This window comes from Colobus angolensis, unplaced genomic scaffold (genome assembly GCF_000951035.1).
Source record: "Colobus angolensis palliatus isolate OR3802 unplaced genomic scaffold, Cang.pa_1.0 Scaffold100, whole genome shotgun sequence".
NCBI lineage: Eukaryota > Metazoa > Chordata > Mammalia > Primates > Cercopithecidae > Colobus > Colobus angolensis.
The window spans coordinates 7,944,202-7,966,727 of record NW_012110920.1 but is presented as its reverse complement, the minus strand read 5'-3'; the positions used below and the strand labels follow the sequence as shown (position 1 = coordinate 7,966,727).

Here is a 22,526-nt window from a genome sequence, read left to right as displayed (position 1 = left end):
CTTTTAGATCTAGTAATATTTGCTTTATATATATGAGAGCTCTAGTGTTGAGTGCCTACATATTTACAATTATTATGTTATCTTGCTAAATTAATTCTTTGATCATTATATAAGGAACTTCTTTGTCTCTTTTTACAGTTTTTGGCTTAGGGTTTATTTTTTCTTACATAAGTGTGCTACTCCTGCTTGGTTTTGATTTTTGTTTGCATGGAATACTTTTTTTTCCATCCTTTCTTTTTCAGTCTGTGTATTTTTACAGGTGAAGTGGGTTTCTTTTAGGTAGCCTGTAGTTGGGTCTTGGTTTTTTATTCATTCATGCAGTGTATATCTTTTAATTGGGTAATATAATACATTCACATTCAAGATTATTATTGATAGGTTAGTACTTCTGTCATTTTTGTTGTTTTGGTGATTTAGATATTCTTCGTTTCCTCTTTTACTGTTTATCTTTGTGGTTTGGTGGTTTTCTGTAGTGACAAGGTTTCATTTCTTTTTCATTCTCATTTGCATATCTCCTCAGCCAGTGAGTTTTATACTTTCATATGTTTTTATCATAGTAGTTATCATCCTTTCATTTCTAGATGTTGGACTCACTTAAGCATTTCTCATAAGAAATAGTGATTCCCTGGTATGTGACTTGAAGCTTTTTCTCTTGCTGTTTTTAGAATTCTATATTTGACTTCTAACAGTTTGACTATAATGTGCCTCACAGATAACCCTTATTGGGTTGAATCTATTTGGGGACTGTCGAACTTCCTGAATGTGGGTGGATGTCCATATCTCTCCCAAGATATGGGAAGTTTCCAACTATTATTTCATTAAGTAGGTTTTCCTAAGTGTCTTTTCACCATCTTGAATTTACATAATGTAAAAATTTATTAACTTAATGGTGTCCCATAGACTTTCTTCATTACTTTTTATTCGTTTGTCCTCTGGATTACTTCAAGAGGCTCGTCTCAAGTTCAGAAATTGTTTCTTCTGCTTGAACTAGGTCTGTTGTTGACACTCTGGATTGTATTTTTTATTTCGTTCACTGAGTTCACCTCCAAGATTTCTGTTTTGTTCTCTTTTATGGTATCTGTCTCTTTGTTGAATTTCTCATTTGGATCATGAGTTGTTTTTCTTATTTTTGCTGAATTATCTATCTGTATTCTTTTATATCTCACTGAGTTTATTTTGTTTTAATTTTTTTAAAATTTTATTAGGTTTCTGGGGAACAGTTTGTGTTTGGTTACATGAACAAGTTCTTTAGTGGTGATTTCTGAGATTTTGGTGCACCCATCACCAGAGCAGTGTACACTGTACCCAATGTCTGGTCTTTTATCCCTTACTACTCCCACCCATTCCCCTGAGTCTCCAAAGTCCAATGTATCATTCTTATGCCTTTGCTTCCTCATAGCTTAGCTCCTACATATGAGCGAGAACATACAATGTTTGTTTTTCCATTCTTGAGTTACTTCATTTAGAATAATAGTCTCTAATTCCATTCATTGCTGTGAATGCCATTATTTTATTCTTTTTTATAGCTGAGTAGTATTCCATGGTATATATATTCAGCACAATTTATCCACTTGTTGATTGACATGCATTTGGGCTGGTTCCATATTTTTTGCAATTGTGCTGCAATAAACGTGTGTGCAAGTATCTTTTTCGTGTAATGACTTCTTTTCCTCTGGGTAGATACCTAGTAGTGGGATTGCTAGATCAAATGGTAGATCTACTTTCAGTTCTTTAAGGAATCTCCACACTGTTTTCCATAGTGGTTGTACTAGCTTACAGCCTCACCAACAGTGTGAAAGTGTTCCCTTTTCACTATATCCTTGCCAATGTCTATTATTTTTGATTTTTTTTATTATGGCCATTCTGTAGGAGTGAAGTATGCATTGTGGTTTCCCTGTAAATAGTAATGTTTAGCATTTTTCCATATGCTTGTTGGCCATTTGTATATCTTCTTTTGAGAATTGTCTATTTATGTCCTTAGCCCACTTTTTGATGAGATTGTTTTTTTCTTGTTGATTTGTTTGAGTTCTTTGTAGATTCTGGATATTAGTCCTTTGTCAGATGTATAGATTGTGAAGATTTTCTCCCACTCTGTGGATTGTCTGTTAACTCTGCTGCTTATTTCTTTTGCTGTGCAGAAGCTTTTTAGTTTAATTAAGTCCTACCTATTTATCTTTGTTTTTGTTGCATTTGCTTTTGGGTTCTTGGTCATGAAGTCTTTGCCTAAGTCAATGTCTAGAAGTGTTTTTCCAATGTTATCTTCTAGACTCTTTATGGTTTCGAGTCTTAAATTTAAGTCCTTGATCCATCTTGAGTTGATTTTTGTATAGGTGAGAGACGAGGATTCAGTTTTATTCTTCTACATGTGGCTTGCCAGTTATCCCAGCACCATTTGTTGAAAAAGGTGTCTTTTCCCCACTTTATTTTTTGTTTGCTTTGTTAAAGATTGGTTGGCTGTAAGTATTTGGGTTTACTTCTGGGTTCCTTATTCTATTCCATTGGTCTATGTGCTTATTTTTATACCAGTACCATGCTATTTTGGTGACTATGGCTTTATAATGTAGTTTGCAGTTAGGTAATCGGATGCCTCCCAATTTTTTCTTTTTGCTTAGTCTTGCTTTGGCTATATGGGCTCTCTTTTATTCCATAAGAATTTTAGGACTTTTTTTCTAGTTCTGTGAAGAATGATGGTGGTATTTTGATGGGAATTGCATTGAATTTGTAGATTGCTTTTGACAATATGGTCATTTTCATGATATTGATTCTACCCATCCATGAGCATGAGATGTATTTCCATTTGTCTATGTCGTCTATGATTTCTTTCAGCAGTGTTTTGTAGTTTTCCTTGTAGAGGTCTTTCACCTCCTTGGTTAGGTATATTCCTATGTATTTTACTTTATTTTTTTTTTTTGCGGTTATTGTGAAAGGGATTCAGTTCTTGAATTCTCAGCTTGATTGCTGTTGGTGAATAAAAGAGCTACTGATTTGCGTACATTAATTTTGTATCTGGAAAATTTGCTGAATGCTTTTATCAGTTCTAGGAGCTTTTTGGATGAGTCTTTTTAGGGTTTTCTAGGTATATGATTATATCATCAGCAAACAGTGACAGTTTGAGTCCCTCTTTATTGATTTGGATGCCCTTGATTTCTCTCTTGTCTGATTGCTCTGGCTAAGACTATCAGTACTATGTTGAATAGAAGTGGTGAAAGTGGGCATCCTTGTCTTGTTCCAGTTCTCATGGGGGAATGCTTTCTTTTCCCTGTTCTGTATGATGTTGGCTGTGGTTTGTCATAGATGGCTTTTATTACCTTAAGGTGTGTTCCTTCTATGCAGATTTTGCGGAGAGTTTTCATCATAAAGCGATGATGAATTTTGTCAAATGCTTTTTCTGCATCTATTGAGATGATCATGTGATTTTTGTTTTTAATTCTGTTGATGTGGTGTATCACATTTATTGACTTGTGTATGTTAAACCATCCCTGTGTCCCTGGTATGAAACCCACTTGATCATGGTGGATTATCTTTTTAATATGATGTTGGATTCTGTTCACTAGTATTTTGTTGAGGATTTTTTAATCTATGTTCATCAGGGATATTGGCCTGTAGTTTTCTTTTTTGGTCATGTCCTTCCCTGATTTTGGTAGTAGGGTTATACTGGCTTCACAGAATAACTTAAGGAGGATTCCCTCTTTCTCTATCTTTTGGAATAGTGTCAGTAGATTGATATAAATTCTCTGAATATCTGATAGAATTCAGCTGTGAATCCATCTGGCCCTTGACTTTTTCTTGTCAGAAATTTTTAAATTATTTCAATCTCGCTACTTATTATTGGTCTGTTCAGAGATTCTGTATCTTCCTGGTTAAATCTAGGAAGATTGTATTTTTCCAGGAATTTATTCATCTCCTCTAGGTTTTCTACTTTATGTGCATAAAGGTTTTCACAGTAGTGTTGAATAATCTTTTGTATTTCTGTGGTATTAGTTGTAGTATCTCCTGTTTCATTTGTAATTGAGCTTATTTGGGTCTTTTCTTTTTTGGTTAATCTTGCTAATGGTCCATCAATTTTATCTTTTCAAAGAACCATCATTTTGTTTCATTCTATTTGTTTGTTTCATTTAGTTCTGCTCTATCTTTGTTGTTTCTTTTCTTCTGCTGGGTTTGGGTTTGGGTTTGGATTGTTTTTGTTTGTGCAGTTCTGTAAGGTGTGACCTTAGGTTGTCTATTTGTGTTCTTTCAGACTTTTTGATGTAGACACTTAAGGCTATGAACTTTCATCTTAACACTGCTCTTGCTATATCCCAGAGGTTTTGATAGGTTGTTTCACTATTATCGTTCAGTTCAAAGAATTTTTTAATTTTCTTCTGCATTTCATTTTTGACCCAATGATCATTCAGGAGCAGGTTATTTAATTTCCATGTATTTGCATGGTTTTGAGGGTTCCTTTTGGAGTTCATTTCCAATTTTATTCCACTGTGGTTTGAGGGAGTACTTGATATAATTTAGATTTCCTTAAATTTACTGAGACTTGTTTTGTGTCCTGTCATATGGTCTATCTTGGAGAATGTTCCATGGGCTGAATGTGTATTCTGCAGTTGTTGGTTAGAATGTTGTGTAAATATCTGTTAAGTTTATTTGTGGTAGGGTACAGTTTAAGCTTCTTCGTTGACTTTCTGTCTTGATGACCTATCTAGTATTGTCAGTGGAGTATTAAAGTCCCCCACTATTATTGTGTTGCCATCTATCTCATTTCTTAAGTCTAGTACTAATTGTTTTATAAATTTGGGAGCTTCAGTGTTAGGTGCATATATATTTAGAATTGTCATATTTTCCTGTTGGACAAGGCCTTTTTATCATTATATGTTGCCCCTTTTGTCTTTTTTTAACTGCTGTTGTTTTAAAGTTTGTTTTGTCTGATGCAAGAATAGCCACTCCTGCTCACTTTTTTTTTTTTTTTTTTTGAGACGGAGTCTCGCTCTGTCGCCCAGGCTGGAGTGCAGTGGCGCGATCTCGGCTCACTGCAAGCTCCGCCTCCCGGGTTTACGCCATTCTCCTGCCTCAGCCTCCCGAGTAGCTGGGACTACAGGCGCCCGCCATCTCGCCCGGCTAGTTTTTTGTATTTTTTAGTAGAGACGGGGTCTCACCGTGTAGACCAGGATGGTCTCGATCTCCTGACCTCGTGATCCACCCGTCTCGGCCTCCCAAAGTGCTGGGATTACAGGCTTGAGCCACCGCGCCCGGCCTCCTGCTCACTTTTGTTGACCATTTGCATAGAATATCTTTTTCCACCTCTTTACCTTAAATTTATGTGAGTCCCTATGTGTTAGGTGAGTCTCCTGAAGACCTCAGAAATTTGGTTGGTGAATTCTTATCCATTCTGCCATTCTGTATCTTTTAAGTGGAGCCTTTAGGTCATTTACATTCAATGTTAGTATTGAGTGAGATTTGAGATATTATTCTATTCATCATATATCTGTTGCCTGAATATCTTTTTTTTCCATTGTGTTATTGTTATATAGGTCCTGTGAGATTTGTGCTTTAAGGAGGTTCTATTTTGGTGTATTTCAATGATTTGTTTCAAGATTTAGAGCTCCTTTTAGCAGTTCTTGTAGTGATGACTTGGTAATGGTGAATTCTCTCAGCATTTGTTTATCTGGAAAAGATTGCATCTTACCTTAATTTATGAAGCTTAGTTTTGCTGGATACAAAATTTTTGGCTGACAATTGTTTTGTTTAAGGAGGCTAAAAATAGGATCCTAGTTCATTTGAGTTTGTAGGGTTTCTGCTGAGAAACCTGCTGTTAAGCTGATAGGTTTTCCTTTATAGGTTACCTGAAGCTTTTGCCTTACAGGTCTTAAGATTCTTTCCTTTGTCTTGGCTTTAGATAACCTGATGACTGTGTGCCTAGGCAATGACCTTTTTCCAGTGACTCCTCTTGGTGTTCTTTGAGCTTCTATTATTTGGATGTCTAGAGCTCTAGCAAGGCTGGGGAAGTTTTTCTCGATTATTCCCTCAAATATGGTTTCCAAACTTCTAGATTTCTCTTCTTCCTCAGGAATACTAATTATTCTTAGGTTTGGATGTTTAACATAGTCCCAAATTTCTTGGAGGTTTTGTTCATTTTTTAAAATTCTTTTTTCTTTTTATTTGTTGGATTGGGCTAATTTGAAAGCCTTGTCTTCAGACTCTGAAGTTCCTTCTCCTGCTTGTTCAATTCTATCCTGAGACTTTGCAGTGCATTTTGCATTTCTCTAAGTGTGTCTTTCATTTCCAGAAGTTGTGATTGTTTTTTAATTTATGCTGTCTATTTCACTGAAGAATTCTCGTTTCATATCCTGTATCATGTTTTTGATTTCTTTAAGTTGGACTTCACCTTTCTCTGGTGCCTTCTTGATTAGCTTGATAATCGACCTCCTGAATTCTTTTTCTGGCAATTCAGAAGTTTTGTCTTCGTTTGGACCCATTGCTGCTGAGCTGGTATGATCTTTTGGGGTGTCACAGAAGCTTGTTTTGTCATATTACCAGAATTGTTTTGCTGGTTCCTTCTTATTTGGGTTTACTATGTCAGAGGGAAGTTCTGGGATTCAAGGGCTGCTGTTCAGATTCTTTTGTCCCATAGAGTGCTCCCTTGATACAGTGTTCTCCCACTTTCCCTAGGAATGGGGCTTCCTGAGAGCGAAACTGCAGGGATTGTTTTTGCTCTTCTGGGTCTGGTCACCCAGTGGAGCTACTGGGCTCCGAGATCATACTGGGGAGTGTTGGCAAAGAGTCCTGTGATGTGATCCATCTTGAGGTCTTACAGCCATGGATACCAGCGCCTGCTCCAGTGGAGGTAGCAGAGGATTGAAGTGGACTCTGAGGATCCTTAGCTGTGTGTGTGTGCACGCGTGCATTTTTTGAGATGTAGTTTTGCTCTTGTTGTCCAGGCTGGAGTGCAATGGTGCAATCTCGGCTCACTGCAACCTCCACCTCCTGGGTTCAAGTGATTCGCCTGCCTTACCCTCCTGAGTAGCTGGCATTACAGGCACCTGCCACCATGCCTGGCTCATTTTTTGTATTTTCAGTATAGATGGGGTTTCATCATGTTTGCCAGGCTGGTCTCAAACTCCTGACCTCAGGTGATTCACCCACCTCGGTCTCCCAAAGTGCTGGGATTACAGGTGTGAGGTTGTATTTTTGTTGAGTGTGCTATTTTTTGTGTTGGTTGGCCTCCAGCCAGGAGATGGCACTTTCAAGACTGCATCAGCTGCGGTCCTTTAGGGAGGATAAAAACTTGCCCAGGGACACCTGGTTAAGTATTCAGGTTTCTCAGGTGGTGGGCAGTACCATAGGGCTCCCAAGAGATTATGACCTTTGTCTTTGGCTACCAAGGTGGGTAGAGAAAGACCACCAGCTGGGGTCAGGGATAGGCATGTCTGAGTTCAGTCTCTCCTTGTGTGGGGCTTGCTGCAGTTGCTGTGGGGGTTGGAAGTGTGGTTCCCAGTCCAGTGGAGTTATATTCCCAGGGGGATGATGGCTGTCTGTGCAGAGTCATACAGGTCACCAGGGAAATAGAGGAAAGCTGGCAGTCACAGGCTTCACCCTGCTCCCATACAGCTGTCAGTCCTAAAGGCTGGTCTCACTCTCACCATGACTCCCCTAACAGCACCGAGTCTATTTCCAGGAAGCAGGTAACCAGGGCTAAGAACCTGCCTGAGGCCACGAGCCTCCCCACTGAGAAAGCAAGCCGACTCACAGGTTTTTGGCATATCAAGGAACCTGTAGCAGTGATCAAGTTCCTTCAGAGGGTCTGTGGATTTTCTTGGCTTTGCTGGTATATTCCTGCAGTAGTTCTTGGAGCAGAAGTTCACAGTGTGAGTCTCCACACACTGCTCTGTCCATCCAAGTGGGAGTTGCAAGCTAGTCCTGCCTCCTGTCTGCCATCTTAATCCCAGTGGATCCTCACTGAGTTTCTTTAAGAGCATTATTCTGAATTCCTTTTTAGACATTTTATAGATTTCCTTTTCCTTTGGGTCTGTTACTGGAGAATTATTGTGTTCCTTTAGAGGTGTCATGCATTCTTGCTTTTTCATGTTTCCTGTGTTCCTACATTGATATCTGTGCGTCTAGTAGAATTGTTACCTCTTCCAGTTTTATGGAGTGGCTTTTGTAGGGAAGGACTCTTTTCTGTAAGTATATCCTATAGCATCAGTTGGGTAGAGCACTTTGGCTTTCATCTGGGTGAGTGCAGGAGTGTAGTCTCCAAATAGATTTTTTTGTTTGTTTGTTGTTTTTGTTTTTGTTTTGGCTGTAATCAACGTCAATGGTATCTGTGAGTGCCTCAGTGGCCTAGACTACAGTTGTTAGTGGAGGCAGTTATGTGGCTTTTCTGGGGGTTGGAGCTGCCTGTCAGGCTGATTCTCAAACCCTGGAAGTGCACATCGTGTACAGTGGCTCCACTGGTCATGGAGACAGCGTTGCTGGTGGTAGTTATGTCCCAGGTGTAGGACAGTCCCTGGTTCCACAGTGTGCAGAAGCTCTGACAGCCAAGGGGTGAGGTGTGTTTTCTGATGCAAGAAGTCTCATGTTTTTAGTGTACTAAAATAAAATAAAAATGTTTGGAGTATTTTTTTTAATTTATCTCATTTACTGAACTCAGGCAAGTAAAGAAAAAAAATCTCAAATTAATAGCTTAAAATGCTTTTAAACAACTAGAATTCCAGCTGCTAATGCAGTAAAAGAGAACTTACGCAACAACCGTGTAGTAGAGTATCAGCGTACACATAGATAAACAACACAATGAAAAAAATGCTTGTTTTTTATTGTTTCAGGGGCTCTTTATAACAAGAAAGAATTGTATAATAATTCAAACTTCAATTTAGTTTAGAAAATATTGAAGACCCTTTCTGCAAAGGCACTGGGCGCTAGACCTTGTATGGGTGTATTCATTCCCTAGGGCTGCTGTAGCATGTTACTGCATAAATTTATTCTCTTACAGTTCTGGAGGCTAGCAGGCTAAAATCAAGGTGTTGGCAGAGCCATGGGGAGAATCTATTGCATGCCTTTCTCTTAGCCTCTAGTAATGATGGCAATTTTTGGCATTCCTTAACTTGAAGATACCTCCCTCCAATCTGTATCTGCATCACTCCAGTCCTTGTATCTGCATCTGTTACATGCTATTTTCCCTCTGTATCCATCTCTTCTCTTCTTATAAGGACACCAGTAATACTGGATTAAAGATCTACCCTATTTCAGTATGACCTCGTCTTAGCTAACTATACCTGCAATGATCCTTTTTCCAAATGAGGTCACATTCTGAGGTTCTAGGAAGGACATGGATTTTTGTGGGGACGTTATTCAACACAACACATGCTGAATACACGGGGCTTCTAAAATGAATAAAAAGTGGCTTCTGCCTTCAGAAAGGTATAGTTCCTGATGTAGTTGGGGAAACAGGTACAGGAAATTAATGCAAGGCAAAGTGTTCAAGTGATAACGAATATAGAATACTTATGGACACATGGAGGAGTTGGTGCTTGGTTGGAGTTGGTGACAAACATGAAGACTCACTAGTATGCAAAACAGGAATGCTGAGCATTCTGGACTGAAGGACCAGTCTGAGCAGGCACAGTCGTGCAATTGTGCCTCCACAATGTGGGATGCTTGCAACACTTTGAGTGTATGGCTAGAGGATAGCATGGCCTTTGGGTAGTAATTGCATGGACTGTGGTGGCCACTGAGGAAGGATGGAGAAAGGATGAAGTAAGAGGGAGATAAGAAAGATGATGGAACCCCCAGTGGCAGTTTATCTCTATGAATGACTGCCACAGAAGTCTGCTCTTCAGAGGTAGTAGGAGTGGGAGTGGTCTAGGAGAGGCTGGATGACCATTTCTTAAAGGTGGTCTAGAAGAAATTGCTGAACTCAGAAGAATTGGCCTAGGTGAATTCTATGGTCCCTCTTAGCTCTCCAATTCTGCAATTATTAGGCAGAAATATATTTTCAGTTATCGTGTCTTGTATCTCTCACTATTATTATGCTTTTGATTCTTCCTCATTTTCTCCCTATTGAGCACCTTCCATATTCTAGGTGTTGGAAATACAATAGTGAACAAGAAGAAAAAGACACTGTCGGTTTAATCTCTTCTCTATAGCATTAGCACAAAGAGTACATACTGGGTTCTACATAAATGTTGCTTTGAACTGAATACAAGTAAGGAAAACTGACAAGGCCATTTTGCCCTGGGCAATAAGTTCTGCTTCAGAGCAGAACTGTTTGAAAGATGATTTCAGGGACCTCCTTATGAAGAGGTGGAGAGTAGGTGGCTGCTTATGTGGTGTTTGATTTCTGAGTCATCAAAAACACTCCTTTGCCTCCCAAAATATCTCCTCCATGCAGGCTGTGGGTACTTTTAATTCCACTGTTGGAAGTTGGTTTCTCAAGGTTTTCTCCTCTGTTAGAATGTAAATGCCTATAAAGAAAGGATGTCCATTTATCCTCATTAGTCTTTTGTGCCTTAGTATAAGGAATTTTCTCAGCCCTTTTTACATAGTGGGTTTTTGAGAAAAACACAGATAGGGAAAAAAGAGACCCAGAGGAGGAATATTGGGCATGCCAAAAGTAAGGTTTGTTAAAAACGGTTTGGATGAGACTGACCCTGGAGATGTAGTTCCTTGGCCTACAAAAATCTATTCTTATTCTTGCATCTAGCCATTTGTTGGTGTATGTTGGACAAGAATGGTTGAAGGTTTTATGGCTACAAACTTGTCAGTTTTTTTTTAAAGGGCAATAAATCTCACCTCTTCCATCCTCACCTCAACAAAGATAATTTGTGTGGCAACCTGATGTATGGTCTGTATTGACAAGGCTATGCTATGTATGGTTTACGTGTTCATGTGACAGAGGGGTTCTGTATTTGTCAGGGAAGGCAAATACTAGCTGCTGTAACAAATGTTCCCCAAAGTTCCAGTGGCTTATTTCAGAGGTTTCTTTCTCATTTACATCACAATACAATTCAAATTGATTTTGGGGGAAGGGATGTTCCACATAGTCCTTCCGGGACCCAGGCTCTTTTCATGCTATGGGTCCACCTTCATTCAATGCATGGCCTCACAGTCATGCTAGACTCACGTGGAAGATGTGCTAGGGGAGGAGAAGCATGTAGAGAAAGCACACTTATTAACTGCCATGGCCTGGAAGTGACATATTTCACCTCACATTCCATTGGCAAGAACTAGTCCCCAGGAACTACCCAGATGGAAGAAGCTGCAAAATATAGTTTAACTGTGTATCTAGGATGAGGAAAAGCCTCTTGGTGGATCTCTGGCATAGGTTCATCAAAAAGCATTTGTACATTTTCCTTTTGTCTGTGACATAACTTGATCCTTGGAGTGTTGTTATTAAAGGGACAGTGGACAAGAGAGAATAGCAGTAACATTGAAACTGTTAGTGTTTAAAATAATGAAAAGTAATTCAATCTACTTGGTGAAGGACATCATCCTTTCTTGGATTTTTGCTATATAAGGGAGGACAAAGTCTTGACTCAAATGTCTGTTTTGTTTGCTTGTTTATTTGCTTTGTAATGGAGGTAGAAAAAAGCTAACAGAAACTTCACTTGCGTACATCTTGGAATCACGTTAGAACACCTTAGGTTTGGGGTTTTAAATGATATGGCTTCTGCAATATGTTTCAGCTATCTTTGGTAATAAGAGTATGTTAGTGTATGGAGAAGACTTAGAGAGCCTCAACCCACCTCCCATTGTCTAAAGAAGAGAACCGAGAGGTAACTGAATTATCCAAATTCACAGCAAGTTAGTAGTTTATGTTGGTCTCAGACCCCATTTTCCAGGTTTGTACTCAAGTGTTTTTTTCACTACCACAATGCTGTTCCCTAGAAAACTACTATTTGGAGAATAGACCTGGCCTGGTGTGATCAGTGGATGCTAGCCAGAAGGGAAGAGGCTTGACCAGATGAAACCAGAAGGTTCCTTCTAGCTTTTAGATTCCTTGACTGATTGTGTTTAAGTAGGTGGTGTCTGATTGTTTAATCCCTGGCCTGACAGAAGTGATATGGCCTTCTAAGAATTTATAATGTTTCTGAGGAAACAGAATCTCAGTCTTTTATTCTTCTCAGCTATTTCTTTATTTTTAGCTTTTCAAAAATTGTATTTGTTTTTAAATTTATAAACTTATTTTTTAAAATTATAAATAATATTATAGAAATTAAGTAAATATAACAAAAATATATACAAAATATAAAATTGCCTGTAATTTCATAACTTGCTAATGCAGCAATAACCTCTATTAATATTTTGGTGTACTTCCCAACCATTTTCAGCACATATATATTTGCATACTTATGCACAATATAATTTGGATGAAATGTTATGCAATATGAAATAAATGTTATGCAACCCTTAAAATTTTTTCATATTATGCAATATCTCATTTCCATGAGATGAAATATTACACAACCCTTAAAATTTTTTAAAGTAAGTAATGATATGGAAAGATGCCCACATATATTTGTTTATTATGTACAATATAATTCTAATTCTATTTGTTTTGTCTGCTTGCTTACTTGCTTTTTAATGGAAGTAGAAAATGCTGGCCGGGTGCGGTGGCTCAAGCCTGTAATCCCAGCACTTTGGGAGGCCGAGACGGGCAGATCACGAGGTCAGGAGATCGAGACCATCCTGGCTAACACGGTGAAACCCCGTTTCTACTAAAAAAAAAAAAAATACAAAAAACTAGCCGGGCGAGGTGGCGGGCGCCTGTAGTCCCAGCTACACGGGAGGCTGAGGCAGGAGAATGGCGTGAACCCGGGAGGCGGAGCTTGCAGTGAGCTGAGATCCGGCCACTGCACTCCAGCCTGGGCGACAGAGCGAGACTCCATCTCAAAAAAAAAAAAAACAAACAAAAAAAAAGAAAATGCTAATGGGAATTTTCATTTCATATATCTTGGAATAAAATTCTAATTTTACTTTTTTTAAGGGTTGCATAATATTGCATCTCGTGGAAATATACTATGCTTAAAATAATGGCCCAAGTGGGGCGGAGGGGACGAGAGTAGAATCTTTGGTTCTTTGGCCCTGACGCTGTGTTCCTCTTCTCCCAGGGCATCAGCAGCCTGTTCAGCTCTCTAAAAGTTGTCCGGCTGCTCCGTCTTGGGCGAGTGGCCCGTAAGCTGGACCACTACATTGAATATGGAGCTGCTGTGCTGGTCCTGCTGGTGTGTGTGTTTGGGCTGGCTGCACACTGGATGGCCTGCATCTGGTACAGCATTGGGGACTATGAGATCTTTGACGAGGACACCAAGACAATCCGCAACAACAGCTGGCTGTACCAACTAGCGATGGACATTGGCACCCCTTACCAGTTTAATGGGTCTGGCTCAGGGAAGTGGGAAGGTGGTCCCAGCAAGAATTCTGTCTACATCTCCTCGTTGTATTTCACAATGACCAGCCTCACCAGTGTGGGCTTTGGGAACATCGCCCCATCCACAGACATTGAGAAGATCTTTGCAGTGGCCATCATGATGATTGGCTGTAAGTATGACAGTGCTGGGTGGGGGTGGTAAGGTCATGCTGTTTGGCCATCTCTTCTGTTAGCTGGAAGTAGGGGAATGGCTATAGTGCCAGCAGGATCAGGGGAATAATAACTTAAAACAAGGGAGAGATTTTTTTAAAGACTAGGCTTATAGTTACTTTGATAATTAAAGCAGTATATGCTTACTGCAAAAAAATTTAGAAAATACAAAAGAGTGCAAATTAGAAAGTAAAGACTATCCATAATTCTACCTCTCAGAGATAACTACTAATACTGTTGGTGTCTTCCCTTACAGACTATTTTCTTTGCATATCTGAATACATACAGATTTTTATAAACTTAAAATGAGACCTTGCTGCATACACACTTTGGTAAACTATTCATAGAACAGTGAGTTATGGAAGTCTTTTCATGTCAATTTTTTTCTTTTTAATAAAAATTATATATATTTAAGGTATACAATGAGATGTTTTGATATAGTGAAATGATTATGACAGTGAAGCAAATTAACATATCCATTCCTTTACATCATTACCTTTTTTTTGGTAAAAGCACTTGAAATCTGCTCTCCCAGCAAATTTCCTGTAGGCATTACAGTATTGTTAACTATATCCATCTTGCTACATGTCAATTTGAACGTAGCTCTAGCTCAGCATAGTCTAATATAGTATGAGAAAAAGAATGTATGAAAAATGAATGCAAAACATCTCATTAATTATGTTTTATATTGATTGTATATTGAAATGGTAATATTTCTGGGATGTATCGGTTAAGCAAAATATTCTCTTAGAATTAATTTAATTTGTTTCATTTTCCTTTTAAAAGTAGCTCCTAGGAAAAATTTAAATTTAATCATCTGGACAGTGATGGTCTAGATCAATATTTTTGATGTCTTGCTTGATGGGAAATTTTCCAACTCAAAAAAATATCCACAGACACAGAGGGAAGAAAGGCTCTTGTTCAGTTGAGAAGTAATAGGTTATTGGAGTAACTTTATTGGATTGAGAAACAACCTTAGTTCTTGAGAAAGATACTTAGATCTTATTGACTTACTGACCGTTGCATAGCTGTTCTATTGCTGAGTGTAGAAGCAACTTGTGGCTGCAGACAACAATGAATTCCCCTCATTAAAGGGAGTCTTATGTAGGAAGGGACCTAACTGGGATGGAGAAAGCAAACAAGTTTGAGTGGATTGGACTCATTGTGAAACTGCCAAGTGCACCCTGTGGGCACTTCAATGACAAATTGAGGTGTGAGAAGACAGTCCTCTGGTGAAACTTCAGTTTAGACAGGTCTGAGCACACGTAAAAACTCTTGGATTCTTGTTTCAGTAGGCAGAAACTGTTTCACTTGATGTACTCCTTTAGGATGGAGTTGACAAATTGTTATACTGACCAGGGAAACCTGAGGCTTCAGCTTGCCTTGCTTTGTCCAGCTGACCAGAGATTCAGCATCCTGCTTTGTGAGTGGATTTTATTACCTCAAATTGTCACATTTGCTGCTTGGTACCTCCTTTTTTGCAACAGCCTCATCATGTCTGATGGAGTCCTTTCATAAAAGCCCTCTCTGCAGGCAGAGTTTTCCTGAGAGTATTTAAGGAATGTGTCTAAGGGGGTAATTGATTTGTGGGAAGTGTGTGCCTATGGAGCTTTGGGTTTGTTCCTTACTTTAAAATGGGTTTTAATAGAGATGATTGCCTGGCCATGGGAAGCAGTGTTAAGGATCTGTGGGTGGCTAATTGCTTCATCTTAATTAGAATTTGAGGTGCTTTCTCATGTCACAGAAAAGGATTTAAGATCTTTTCTCTTCTGGAACTGTTTCAGCCTTAACTGCATGTATTTCCTAGGCAGTGCTTACTTACAGCATTTTTGTGAGCCTTGGGGCTCACAAAATAAACAACCAGATGCACCATGCTTAGGACATGATTTGATTTCCTTCTCTTAGAGGGAGGGAGAGATGAGCCACTTTGTCAATCAAAATACCTTGTTATATCCATTACGGAAAATTTGCTAAGAGTGGTCATTTAGGAAATGGGTCACATTTTATGGACTCGCAAAAGGCTTTCAAATATGAGATTTCCCTGCAACTTCTTACCTGAAAGAAAATAGTTCTGGTGGCATGGTGGTATATAGTAAGGATAAACAGTTGGGTTTTGTTTGTTTGTTTGTTGTTTGGTTTTTCCCAAAATGATTCATCTATGGAAAGCACAATTTCTTGGGTATAGTCTCTGGGGAAAACTTCAATTATTACCCCCTCTTTTCTATTCCCACCTTCTGAGAGTCAGGTGATCTCTCTCTCTCTCTTTCTTTTTTTCTCTCTGTCACTTTCTCTCTCTGTCTTTCTTCTCTTTCTCTTCTCTCTTATCTCTTTCCCTTCTTCTTCTTCTCTCTTCTGTCTCTCTCTTTCTCTCTTTTTTTTTTTTTTTTTGAGACAAGAGTCTCACTCTGTTGCCCAGGCTGCAGTGCAATGGTATGATGGGCTCACTGCAACCTCTGCCTCTTGGGTTCAAGTGATTCTCCTGCCTTAGCCTCCCAAGTAGCTGGGCTTATAGGCACGTGCCATAATACCTGGCTAATTTTTATATTTTTAGTAGAGATGGGGTTTCACCATGTTGGCCAGACTGGTCTCGAACTCCTGACCTCAGGTGATCCACCTTCCTTGGCCTCCCAAAGTGCTGGGATTACAGGTGTGAGCCACCACGCCTAGCCCACTTCTTTTTTGAAAAAAGGAAAATACATGGGTAGTCACCTCTGCATTATGCAGCCAAGGATGATGTTTAGTTAAGCAAGTCTACTTAACACCATTTCCTTGAACACTTATTATTTGCCAGACACTATACAAAATACTCTATACACAATTTTTTCTGCTCATGACAACAGTATATGTTAGAGATTGTTTTCTCCATTTTATAAGGAAATGAAGGCTCATAGAAGTTAACTCACTTTCCCAAGAACCTGGGACTGGTAGACAGGAGAGACAGGATTCAGATCCAGATCTCTCTCCTGTGGTAGCGTGGTCTAATGACACAGACCCTAACAGTCTCTCCACACTTAGGCACTGAAAATTCACTTCATAGATTTTAGCAAGCCAGCAGTTTCTGCAGTGGAAACTTTTTCTTTGCTTGTTTGTTGTTGTTGTCATTTTAAGAACAAGATTATGGTACAGACTCAGAGGACTGGGTGCTTAGGAAACCAGCCATTTTTCAGCAACCTGTCACAGTTTCAGCTGTTTCACTTTCCATGTGACACACATCTGCCAAATTGTGCTAACAAGAAAGTTACTGCACTTGGTGTAATGCATTGGTAATTATCCTTGTAAATTTATACTCCAAACAATGTTTGTTCAGGACAACTACTGATGTCTTACTAGATTTACAGGGTTCTCTTTTACCTTTTTTTGCCTGTGCATACACATGTATACACCGACTTCCTTCCTGTACGGCTCATGGGATTAGACTGACATCAGATTTGGGATCTCTAGTAATGGGGAGCATTGACCACAGCCTGCACTTACATCAAATGCTCAGTGCTGTCTCCCTCCCTGACTACCACCAGGTCACTCTGGTAGTCAGGCCTAGCACTCCTTAAGGGGTAAAAAGAGACAAAAAGCCAGTGGGTTTTTGGAGTGCTGGGTGTGTTAATGATTTTCTCCTCTTTGCACTGAATTTTATATGCCTTAGTAATAGTGTTTCTTGGCTATCTTATTGCAGTGTATTAGCCATAATATAGATTATCCGAGCTTTCTATTACCTCCCCTGTCTGCTCTGAACATCTCATTACAACTTGGCTAATTCCCCAGAGGATGACATGCGGCAGGAAAACTACATATTTTCAAGCTAGCCTACCTTTTTTCAGTTCTGAGAAGAAATTGCTTTAAGAAGGGTGAGGCCGGGCGCGGTGGCTCAAGCCTGTAATCCCAGCACTTTGGGAGGCCGAGACGGGCGGATCACGAGGTCAGGAGATTGAGACCATCCTGGCTAACATGGTGAAACCCCGTCTCTACTAAAAAATGCAAAAAAAAAAACTAGCCGGGCGAGGTGGCGGGCGCCTGTAGTCCCAGCTACTCGGGAGGCTGAGGCAGGAGAATGGCGTAAACCCGGGAGGCGGAGCTTGCAGTGAGCTGAGATCTGGCCACTGCACTCCAGCCCGGCGACAGAGCAAGACTCCGTCTCAAAAAAAAAAAAAAAAAAAAAGAAGGGTGAAAACTGTTGACTAAAATGAGCTTTTGTGATTAGTTGTGGATTTAGGTGATCTACAATGTCTCCAAGTGCCTGGTTTTATGTCTAATTTCCATTCTGGGGTCTTGGCCTGGATTGGGGCAAGCCAGCTTTTGCCCTGGTTTCCCTGCCTTCCCTGTGTAGATCTGTGGTTGTCCCTGGCAGGGGCTGACTATAGGGTATGGTGAGTGGACTCATTTTCTCCCATATAGTCTCTCCTATGCATTGGTAATGCCAAGAGAAGCACAAGTCCATGCCAGTCCTCTGTGTGACATCTAGGAGAGAATGTCCCCCATTCAACAGGCACATACTGAGTGTCCCCCCACGCACCAACAGATGCCAGGCTAAGTGCTAAGGATTTGGTGACTTAACACCATAGTTGGTGCTCTTAAGGAGCTGACAGTATGGGTGGTGGAGGTGGATAGGAAGGACAGAGACAGACCCTGTCAGCCCAGCAGCCAGCAACAAGGACCTAGAGATGGAGTCTTCACTGTGGCTGATCCTTTCCCTGGCCTTTGAGGAATCCCTCAAAGGAAGAAGAATTGTCAGGGGAAGAGTCCTTTTATGTGGGAAGTCTCAGGTTAGGGACCTGACCCTGTTTGGGGGAACTCTCCAGGGATAATTTGATGGCAAAGAGATAGTTTCCATTTTCTAAATATGGGCTTTGCACTTTTCTGATTCTCTTCTCATAATGTCATTGCCGTCATCCTGTCATTTTAAGTCAGCCACATCTATTTCCTTTCTGTCTGCTAATGGTAGGGGGTCTAGACAATGTACTCCTACTCCAGACACTCTCCACCCCCAAGCCTAATATTTAGTCTCCTACCTCAGCACTGCACAACACCTGTCTCTTTGAATTCATTTCTCTTCCCAGTTCTCTTCCCACTTTAGGTCCTTAAAACTCTAGCTGAGTGTCAGCTAAAGGGACTCTCATGAGCATTTCCTTGGTCCAGTTCTCGTCTCTCCTTCTAGTTCTACTGGGCCAGATACCATCCCGATCAATGCTTTAGGTAACCTCTCCCTCAGGCCTGGAAACTCCCAGACAGCAACTGGGCCCACCCTAGTGTTTCCTTCTATTGCCTTCTTGCCTGGGAGGAAGAGACACTACTTACGTGCACTGCTGAACACTTGACCCCATTACCTCACCTACTTGTAGCCCAGCAGTATCCTTTGTGGCCTCACTTCAGCTTGGATTGTCACTTGCATTCAAATATGGGCTTTTCCCCTGCCTCCTTTGTGACGTTATTTAAAGATTTCTTGTTTCTTTCCATTTCACTTTTGCTGAGTATCCCTTTTCGCATTCTGTACCAACATACTGATTTTTCTGAAACCATGTGGGTCACAACTGCCAGGAGGCTGTAATGATATTCTTAGGAGACTTCCGACACATGGTGGACTCTTAGTAAATGTTTACTGACTTCTTGAATCAGAGCAATTGAGAAGACCTCGATATTTTGGAAGGCGTCTTCAGTGCTTCAGTGCTATTGGCAACACTTTTTAAAAAGTAGGATATGGGTTCTGCTGTTGGACAGGGACCCAAAGTGGCATGAACAAAATTTTCTAAAAGTTTAGGGTTGATCTGGCTACTCTGCAGTCATCAGAGACCCAGGTTTCTCTGCTATATTCAACACATGACTTTCATATTGGGATCCCATATGGCTTTTTTTTTTTTTTTTCCCCAGCCATATGTTCTTATTCCAGAAAGTAGAAAGAAAAGGAAGGGGAAAGCTGGCCATACTACTTACTTTTGAGAACAAGACTAGGAAGTTGTCTATCACTTTTGTTCACATCACATTGGCTGGAACTTGATAATCTAGCCACACTGGGAAGGGAAGCTGGGAAATATAGAAATACAGTATTTATTCTGAGTGGTCATGTGCCTGAGTAGAAATACAATAATATATACAAGGAAAATTGATATGGGGGGATGACCAGTAGTGTCAGCCTCAACTCTCCTTCTTCTCCTCATAGTCCTATTCTGTCAATTGATACTAGGAAACATTAGTCCTCCACAGCAGGAAGAGCTTGTTGGAGCTTTGTCTTTATATTTCTAGTTGAGAGACTTTGATTCAAATCTTAGATCTGCTCTGTGCTTTGGGCTGTATCCTCTATTTTTGTGAATTAGAGTTAAGAGGCTTTCCTGACAATCTCACTTGGCCGAAGTGAAAATTAAATGAGATAATAATATATAACAACGTTTTGGAAAAATTTGAAATTTAACGTTCAGATGTCATGATTTATTGTTATTAATAACAGTGTTTGTTTCTTGCTCTTCCCAGTTAACTTTTTCTTTTTTGTAATTAGAAAAAAAAAAAAAGAAAGAAAGTAGTAATTGCTACTCCCTTCTCGGGAGCATGAGAATGCTGTTTAATTTCATTTTTGGTTTATATTTATTTTGGGAATGGGGCAGTGTTCAGAATGTTATAGGAGAAATAGCCTTTCATTTCCAATTTATCGTTAGAGTTCTTTTGTAGCCAGCAATCAGCTTGATTTTTTCTTTATAACCTGTTGTTTTTTTTTCCAAAAAAGTTCTGCCTACTACTATGCGTTTCAGTTGGGTGCCCCCATTTTAGACAACCTTAGATTACTTTCTGTCTTCCATATTGCTTTCTCCCCTTCTCCAGAAAACTCTGGTTACTCCCACCCTGTTTATAACCCTTTGTTGGACCCTATTTTGGATTTATTCACTTGGATTCACTTTACACTGCTCTGTGAACATTCTTGTGACATCATGGCTATCTTTTTTGCCTGCTATTTGCCTCTCCAGCTCTGGTGAGGCTCTAAGCTTCCTGAGGGTGGGACTTGTGGGTCGTCTTGTTCTTTCTCTTCTCTTTTGTTCCTAGGCTGCTGTAATGTGGGAAAGAGCCTACATTTTGGAACTAGTCAGTTCTAGCTTTCAGGCCCACCTCTGCCCATGATGAATGCTTTGACCTTTGGCAGGTTCCTTAACTGAAAATGGAGGTACCAATTGGGGATGCAAAAACAAAATGATGTGAAGTACCAAAATACCTAGCCTAGTGCTTCCATGCAGAGTGTTTAAACAATGATAACTCTCTCCTTGCCCCTCTGTTTCTTCTCTTGCAGCACAATTATAGGACCCAACAAACAATGGTGTTTCTCAACTATTTGTTCGTCCTTTGGGTATGCTCTACTTTAAGAGAATTGAACTTGCATAAAATATCAGGTACCTTACAGTGTTTAAAGTACAGGTCATTAAATGTAAGTATATCTGGATGTGAGGTTCCTTAGATACAAAGCTTCTTAAAAAAAAAAATTGACCTGAGTGCAGAGCAAGTTTTGGGAAACCCTTAAGTAGGAAGTCATTCTGTGTGGTTGGGAAGTCCTCCCAGGCTTCACTGTTCAGGCTTGACTGGCAGGATCTTCACCGGACAGGACATGGTAACAGGAGCAGCAGGAGTGATCCCCTTGGAGAAGGGGAGAAAAGACTACAGATAGTCATGCACTGAGTGCCCCAAGACATGCCAGGTCATGCTGGGAAGTTTTCACTACCCTGTAACTTTTATAAATAGGCTTTCTTATCCCTGTTTGGCAGATCAGAAAACTGAGTTCAGAGACGTGAAATAACTTACTTAAGGTCACAGTTTGAGAGGTGGCTGGACTGGGTTTTGTCTTCAGTTTCATCTGACAAAGTCATTCCCTTTGTCTTGTTGCTTTCCTTGTTGATTATTTTGGGATTTGGCAGGAGAAAATGTTCTTTGTGATGTGTGTGTGGTCGGGGGATGCAGGGTAAAGAATCAGGGAGAGAAAGAGGGCAGTGGAGAGACTGCAGGAGAGGGGTGGAAGATATCTCTATTATTTTGAACTATAATTATGGTGACAAAATATCTTGTGTGTATTATGGGAGTATATCAGCCTTGTTCATAGTTGGATTACTGCACTGGGCAGAGGAATTTACAACAAGTTTTAAATGTTCAGAAGCTTTGATGATGGAATGCCAACCGCTAAGGGTCATTGTTCTGATCTTATAGGTACCCACATTATTTGAAAAATTCCTTTCCTTCTTTTTAAAAATATAATTTTAATTCAAATGTCAATTATAATATGGAGATGTTGCTAAAATCCAATCCTTTGTTTCTAGTAATATTTTGCTTCTATGTCTGCTGTCTCCTTTGAAACTCACAATACTCCACAGGGCAAGTAGTGTTCTCCCCATGTTATGGATAAAGAATCTGTGGAGTAATTTGTCAAAGGTCACCCAGCTAGTGAGAAACAGAACCAGCCTCATGACTCCCAGCCAGTGCTATGCTTGCTCTTGCAGATCTCCGTGACAGCAGTTGGTACTGGTAGCCACAGGCCACAGTTATGTCAGTAGATTGCAGAAGCTGATTCCTTTGTAGGGTGTCCTTGAAGCTTGAGCAGAAGGGGTGAAGGTGGGCAAAGAGTGGTAAAAGTCTCTATTCTACTTTAAGCAGAGTAACTTGATTAATCACATTTCACACTTCTTCAGCTGCTTTTTGGCAAGCATTTATTGTGGCTCTCAACTGCTAGACTGACAACTACAGGCAGCTATAGAGAAATCACACAGAGGAGAAAAGAATTCTCCTTTCCTTCTTTAAAATTGGTGGGAGGAGGAAAGCCCACCAGGAAATAGTTTCTAAAAATACATCAATAAGTATGGTCCTTGAGAAAACAAATATTATATTTACCTGCAGTTCTCCAGAACCTCAATTAATCAACAGTGTAGCTGAGTACCTCTGGGCTCAGCTGAGTGTGTCATGTGCCAAGCACTGTGTGCCATACTGAGGATGAAGCAGTTAATGCGGCCGA

General features: G+C 40.0%; 1 protein-coding gene across 2 annotated transcripts in view; it reads left to right on the top strand.

Moving 5' to 3' along the window:
- The window catches only part of KCNH1 (potassium channel, voltage gated eag related subfamily H, member 1), a 457,455-nt gene that overhangs the window by 190,577 nt on the left and 244,352 nt on the right, over nucleotides 1-22,526 (top strand). For both annotated transcript variants that reach the window (XM_011938344.1, XM_011938336.1), the window contains exon 7: nucleotides 13,092-13,521. In XM_011938344.1, coding sequence (XP_011793734.1) covers nucleotides 13,092-13,521 — 430 coding nt within the window. The remainder of the gene's footprint in view (nucleotides 1-13,091; nucleotides 13,522-22,526) is intronic.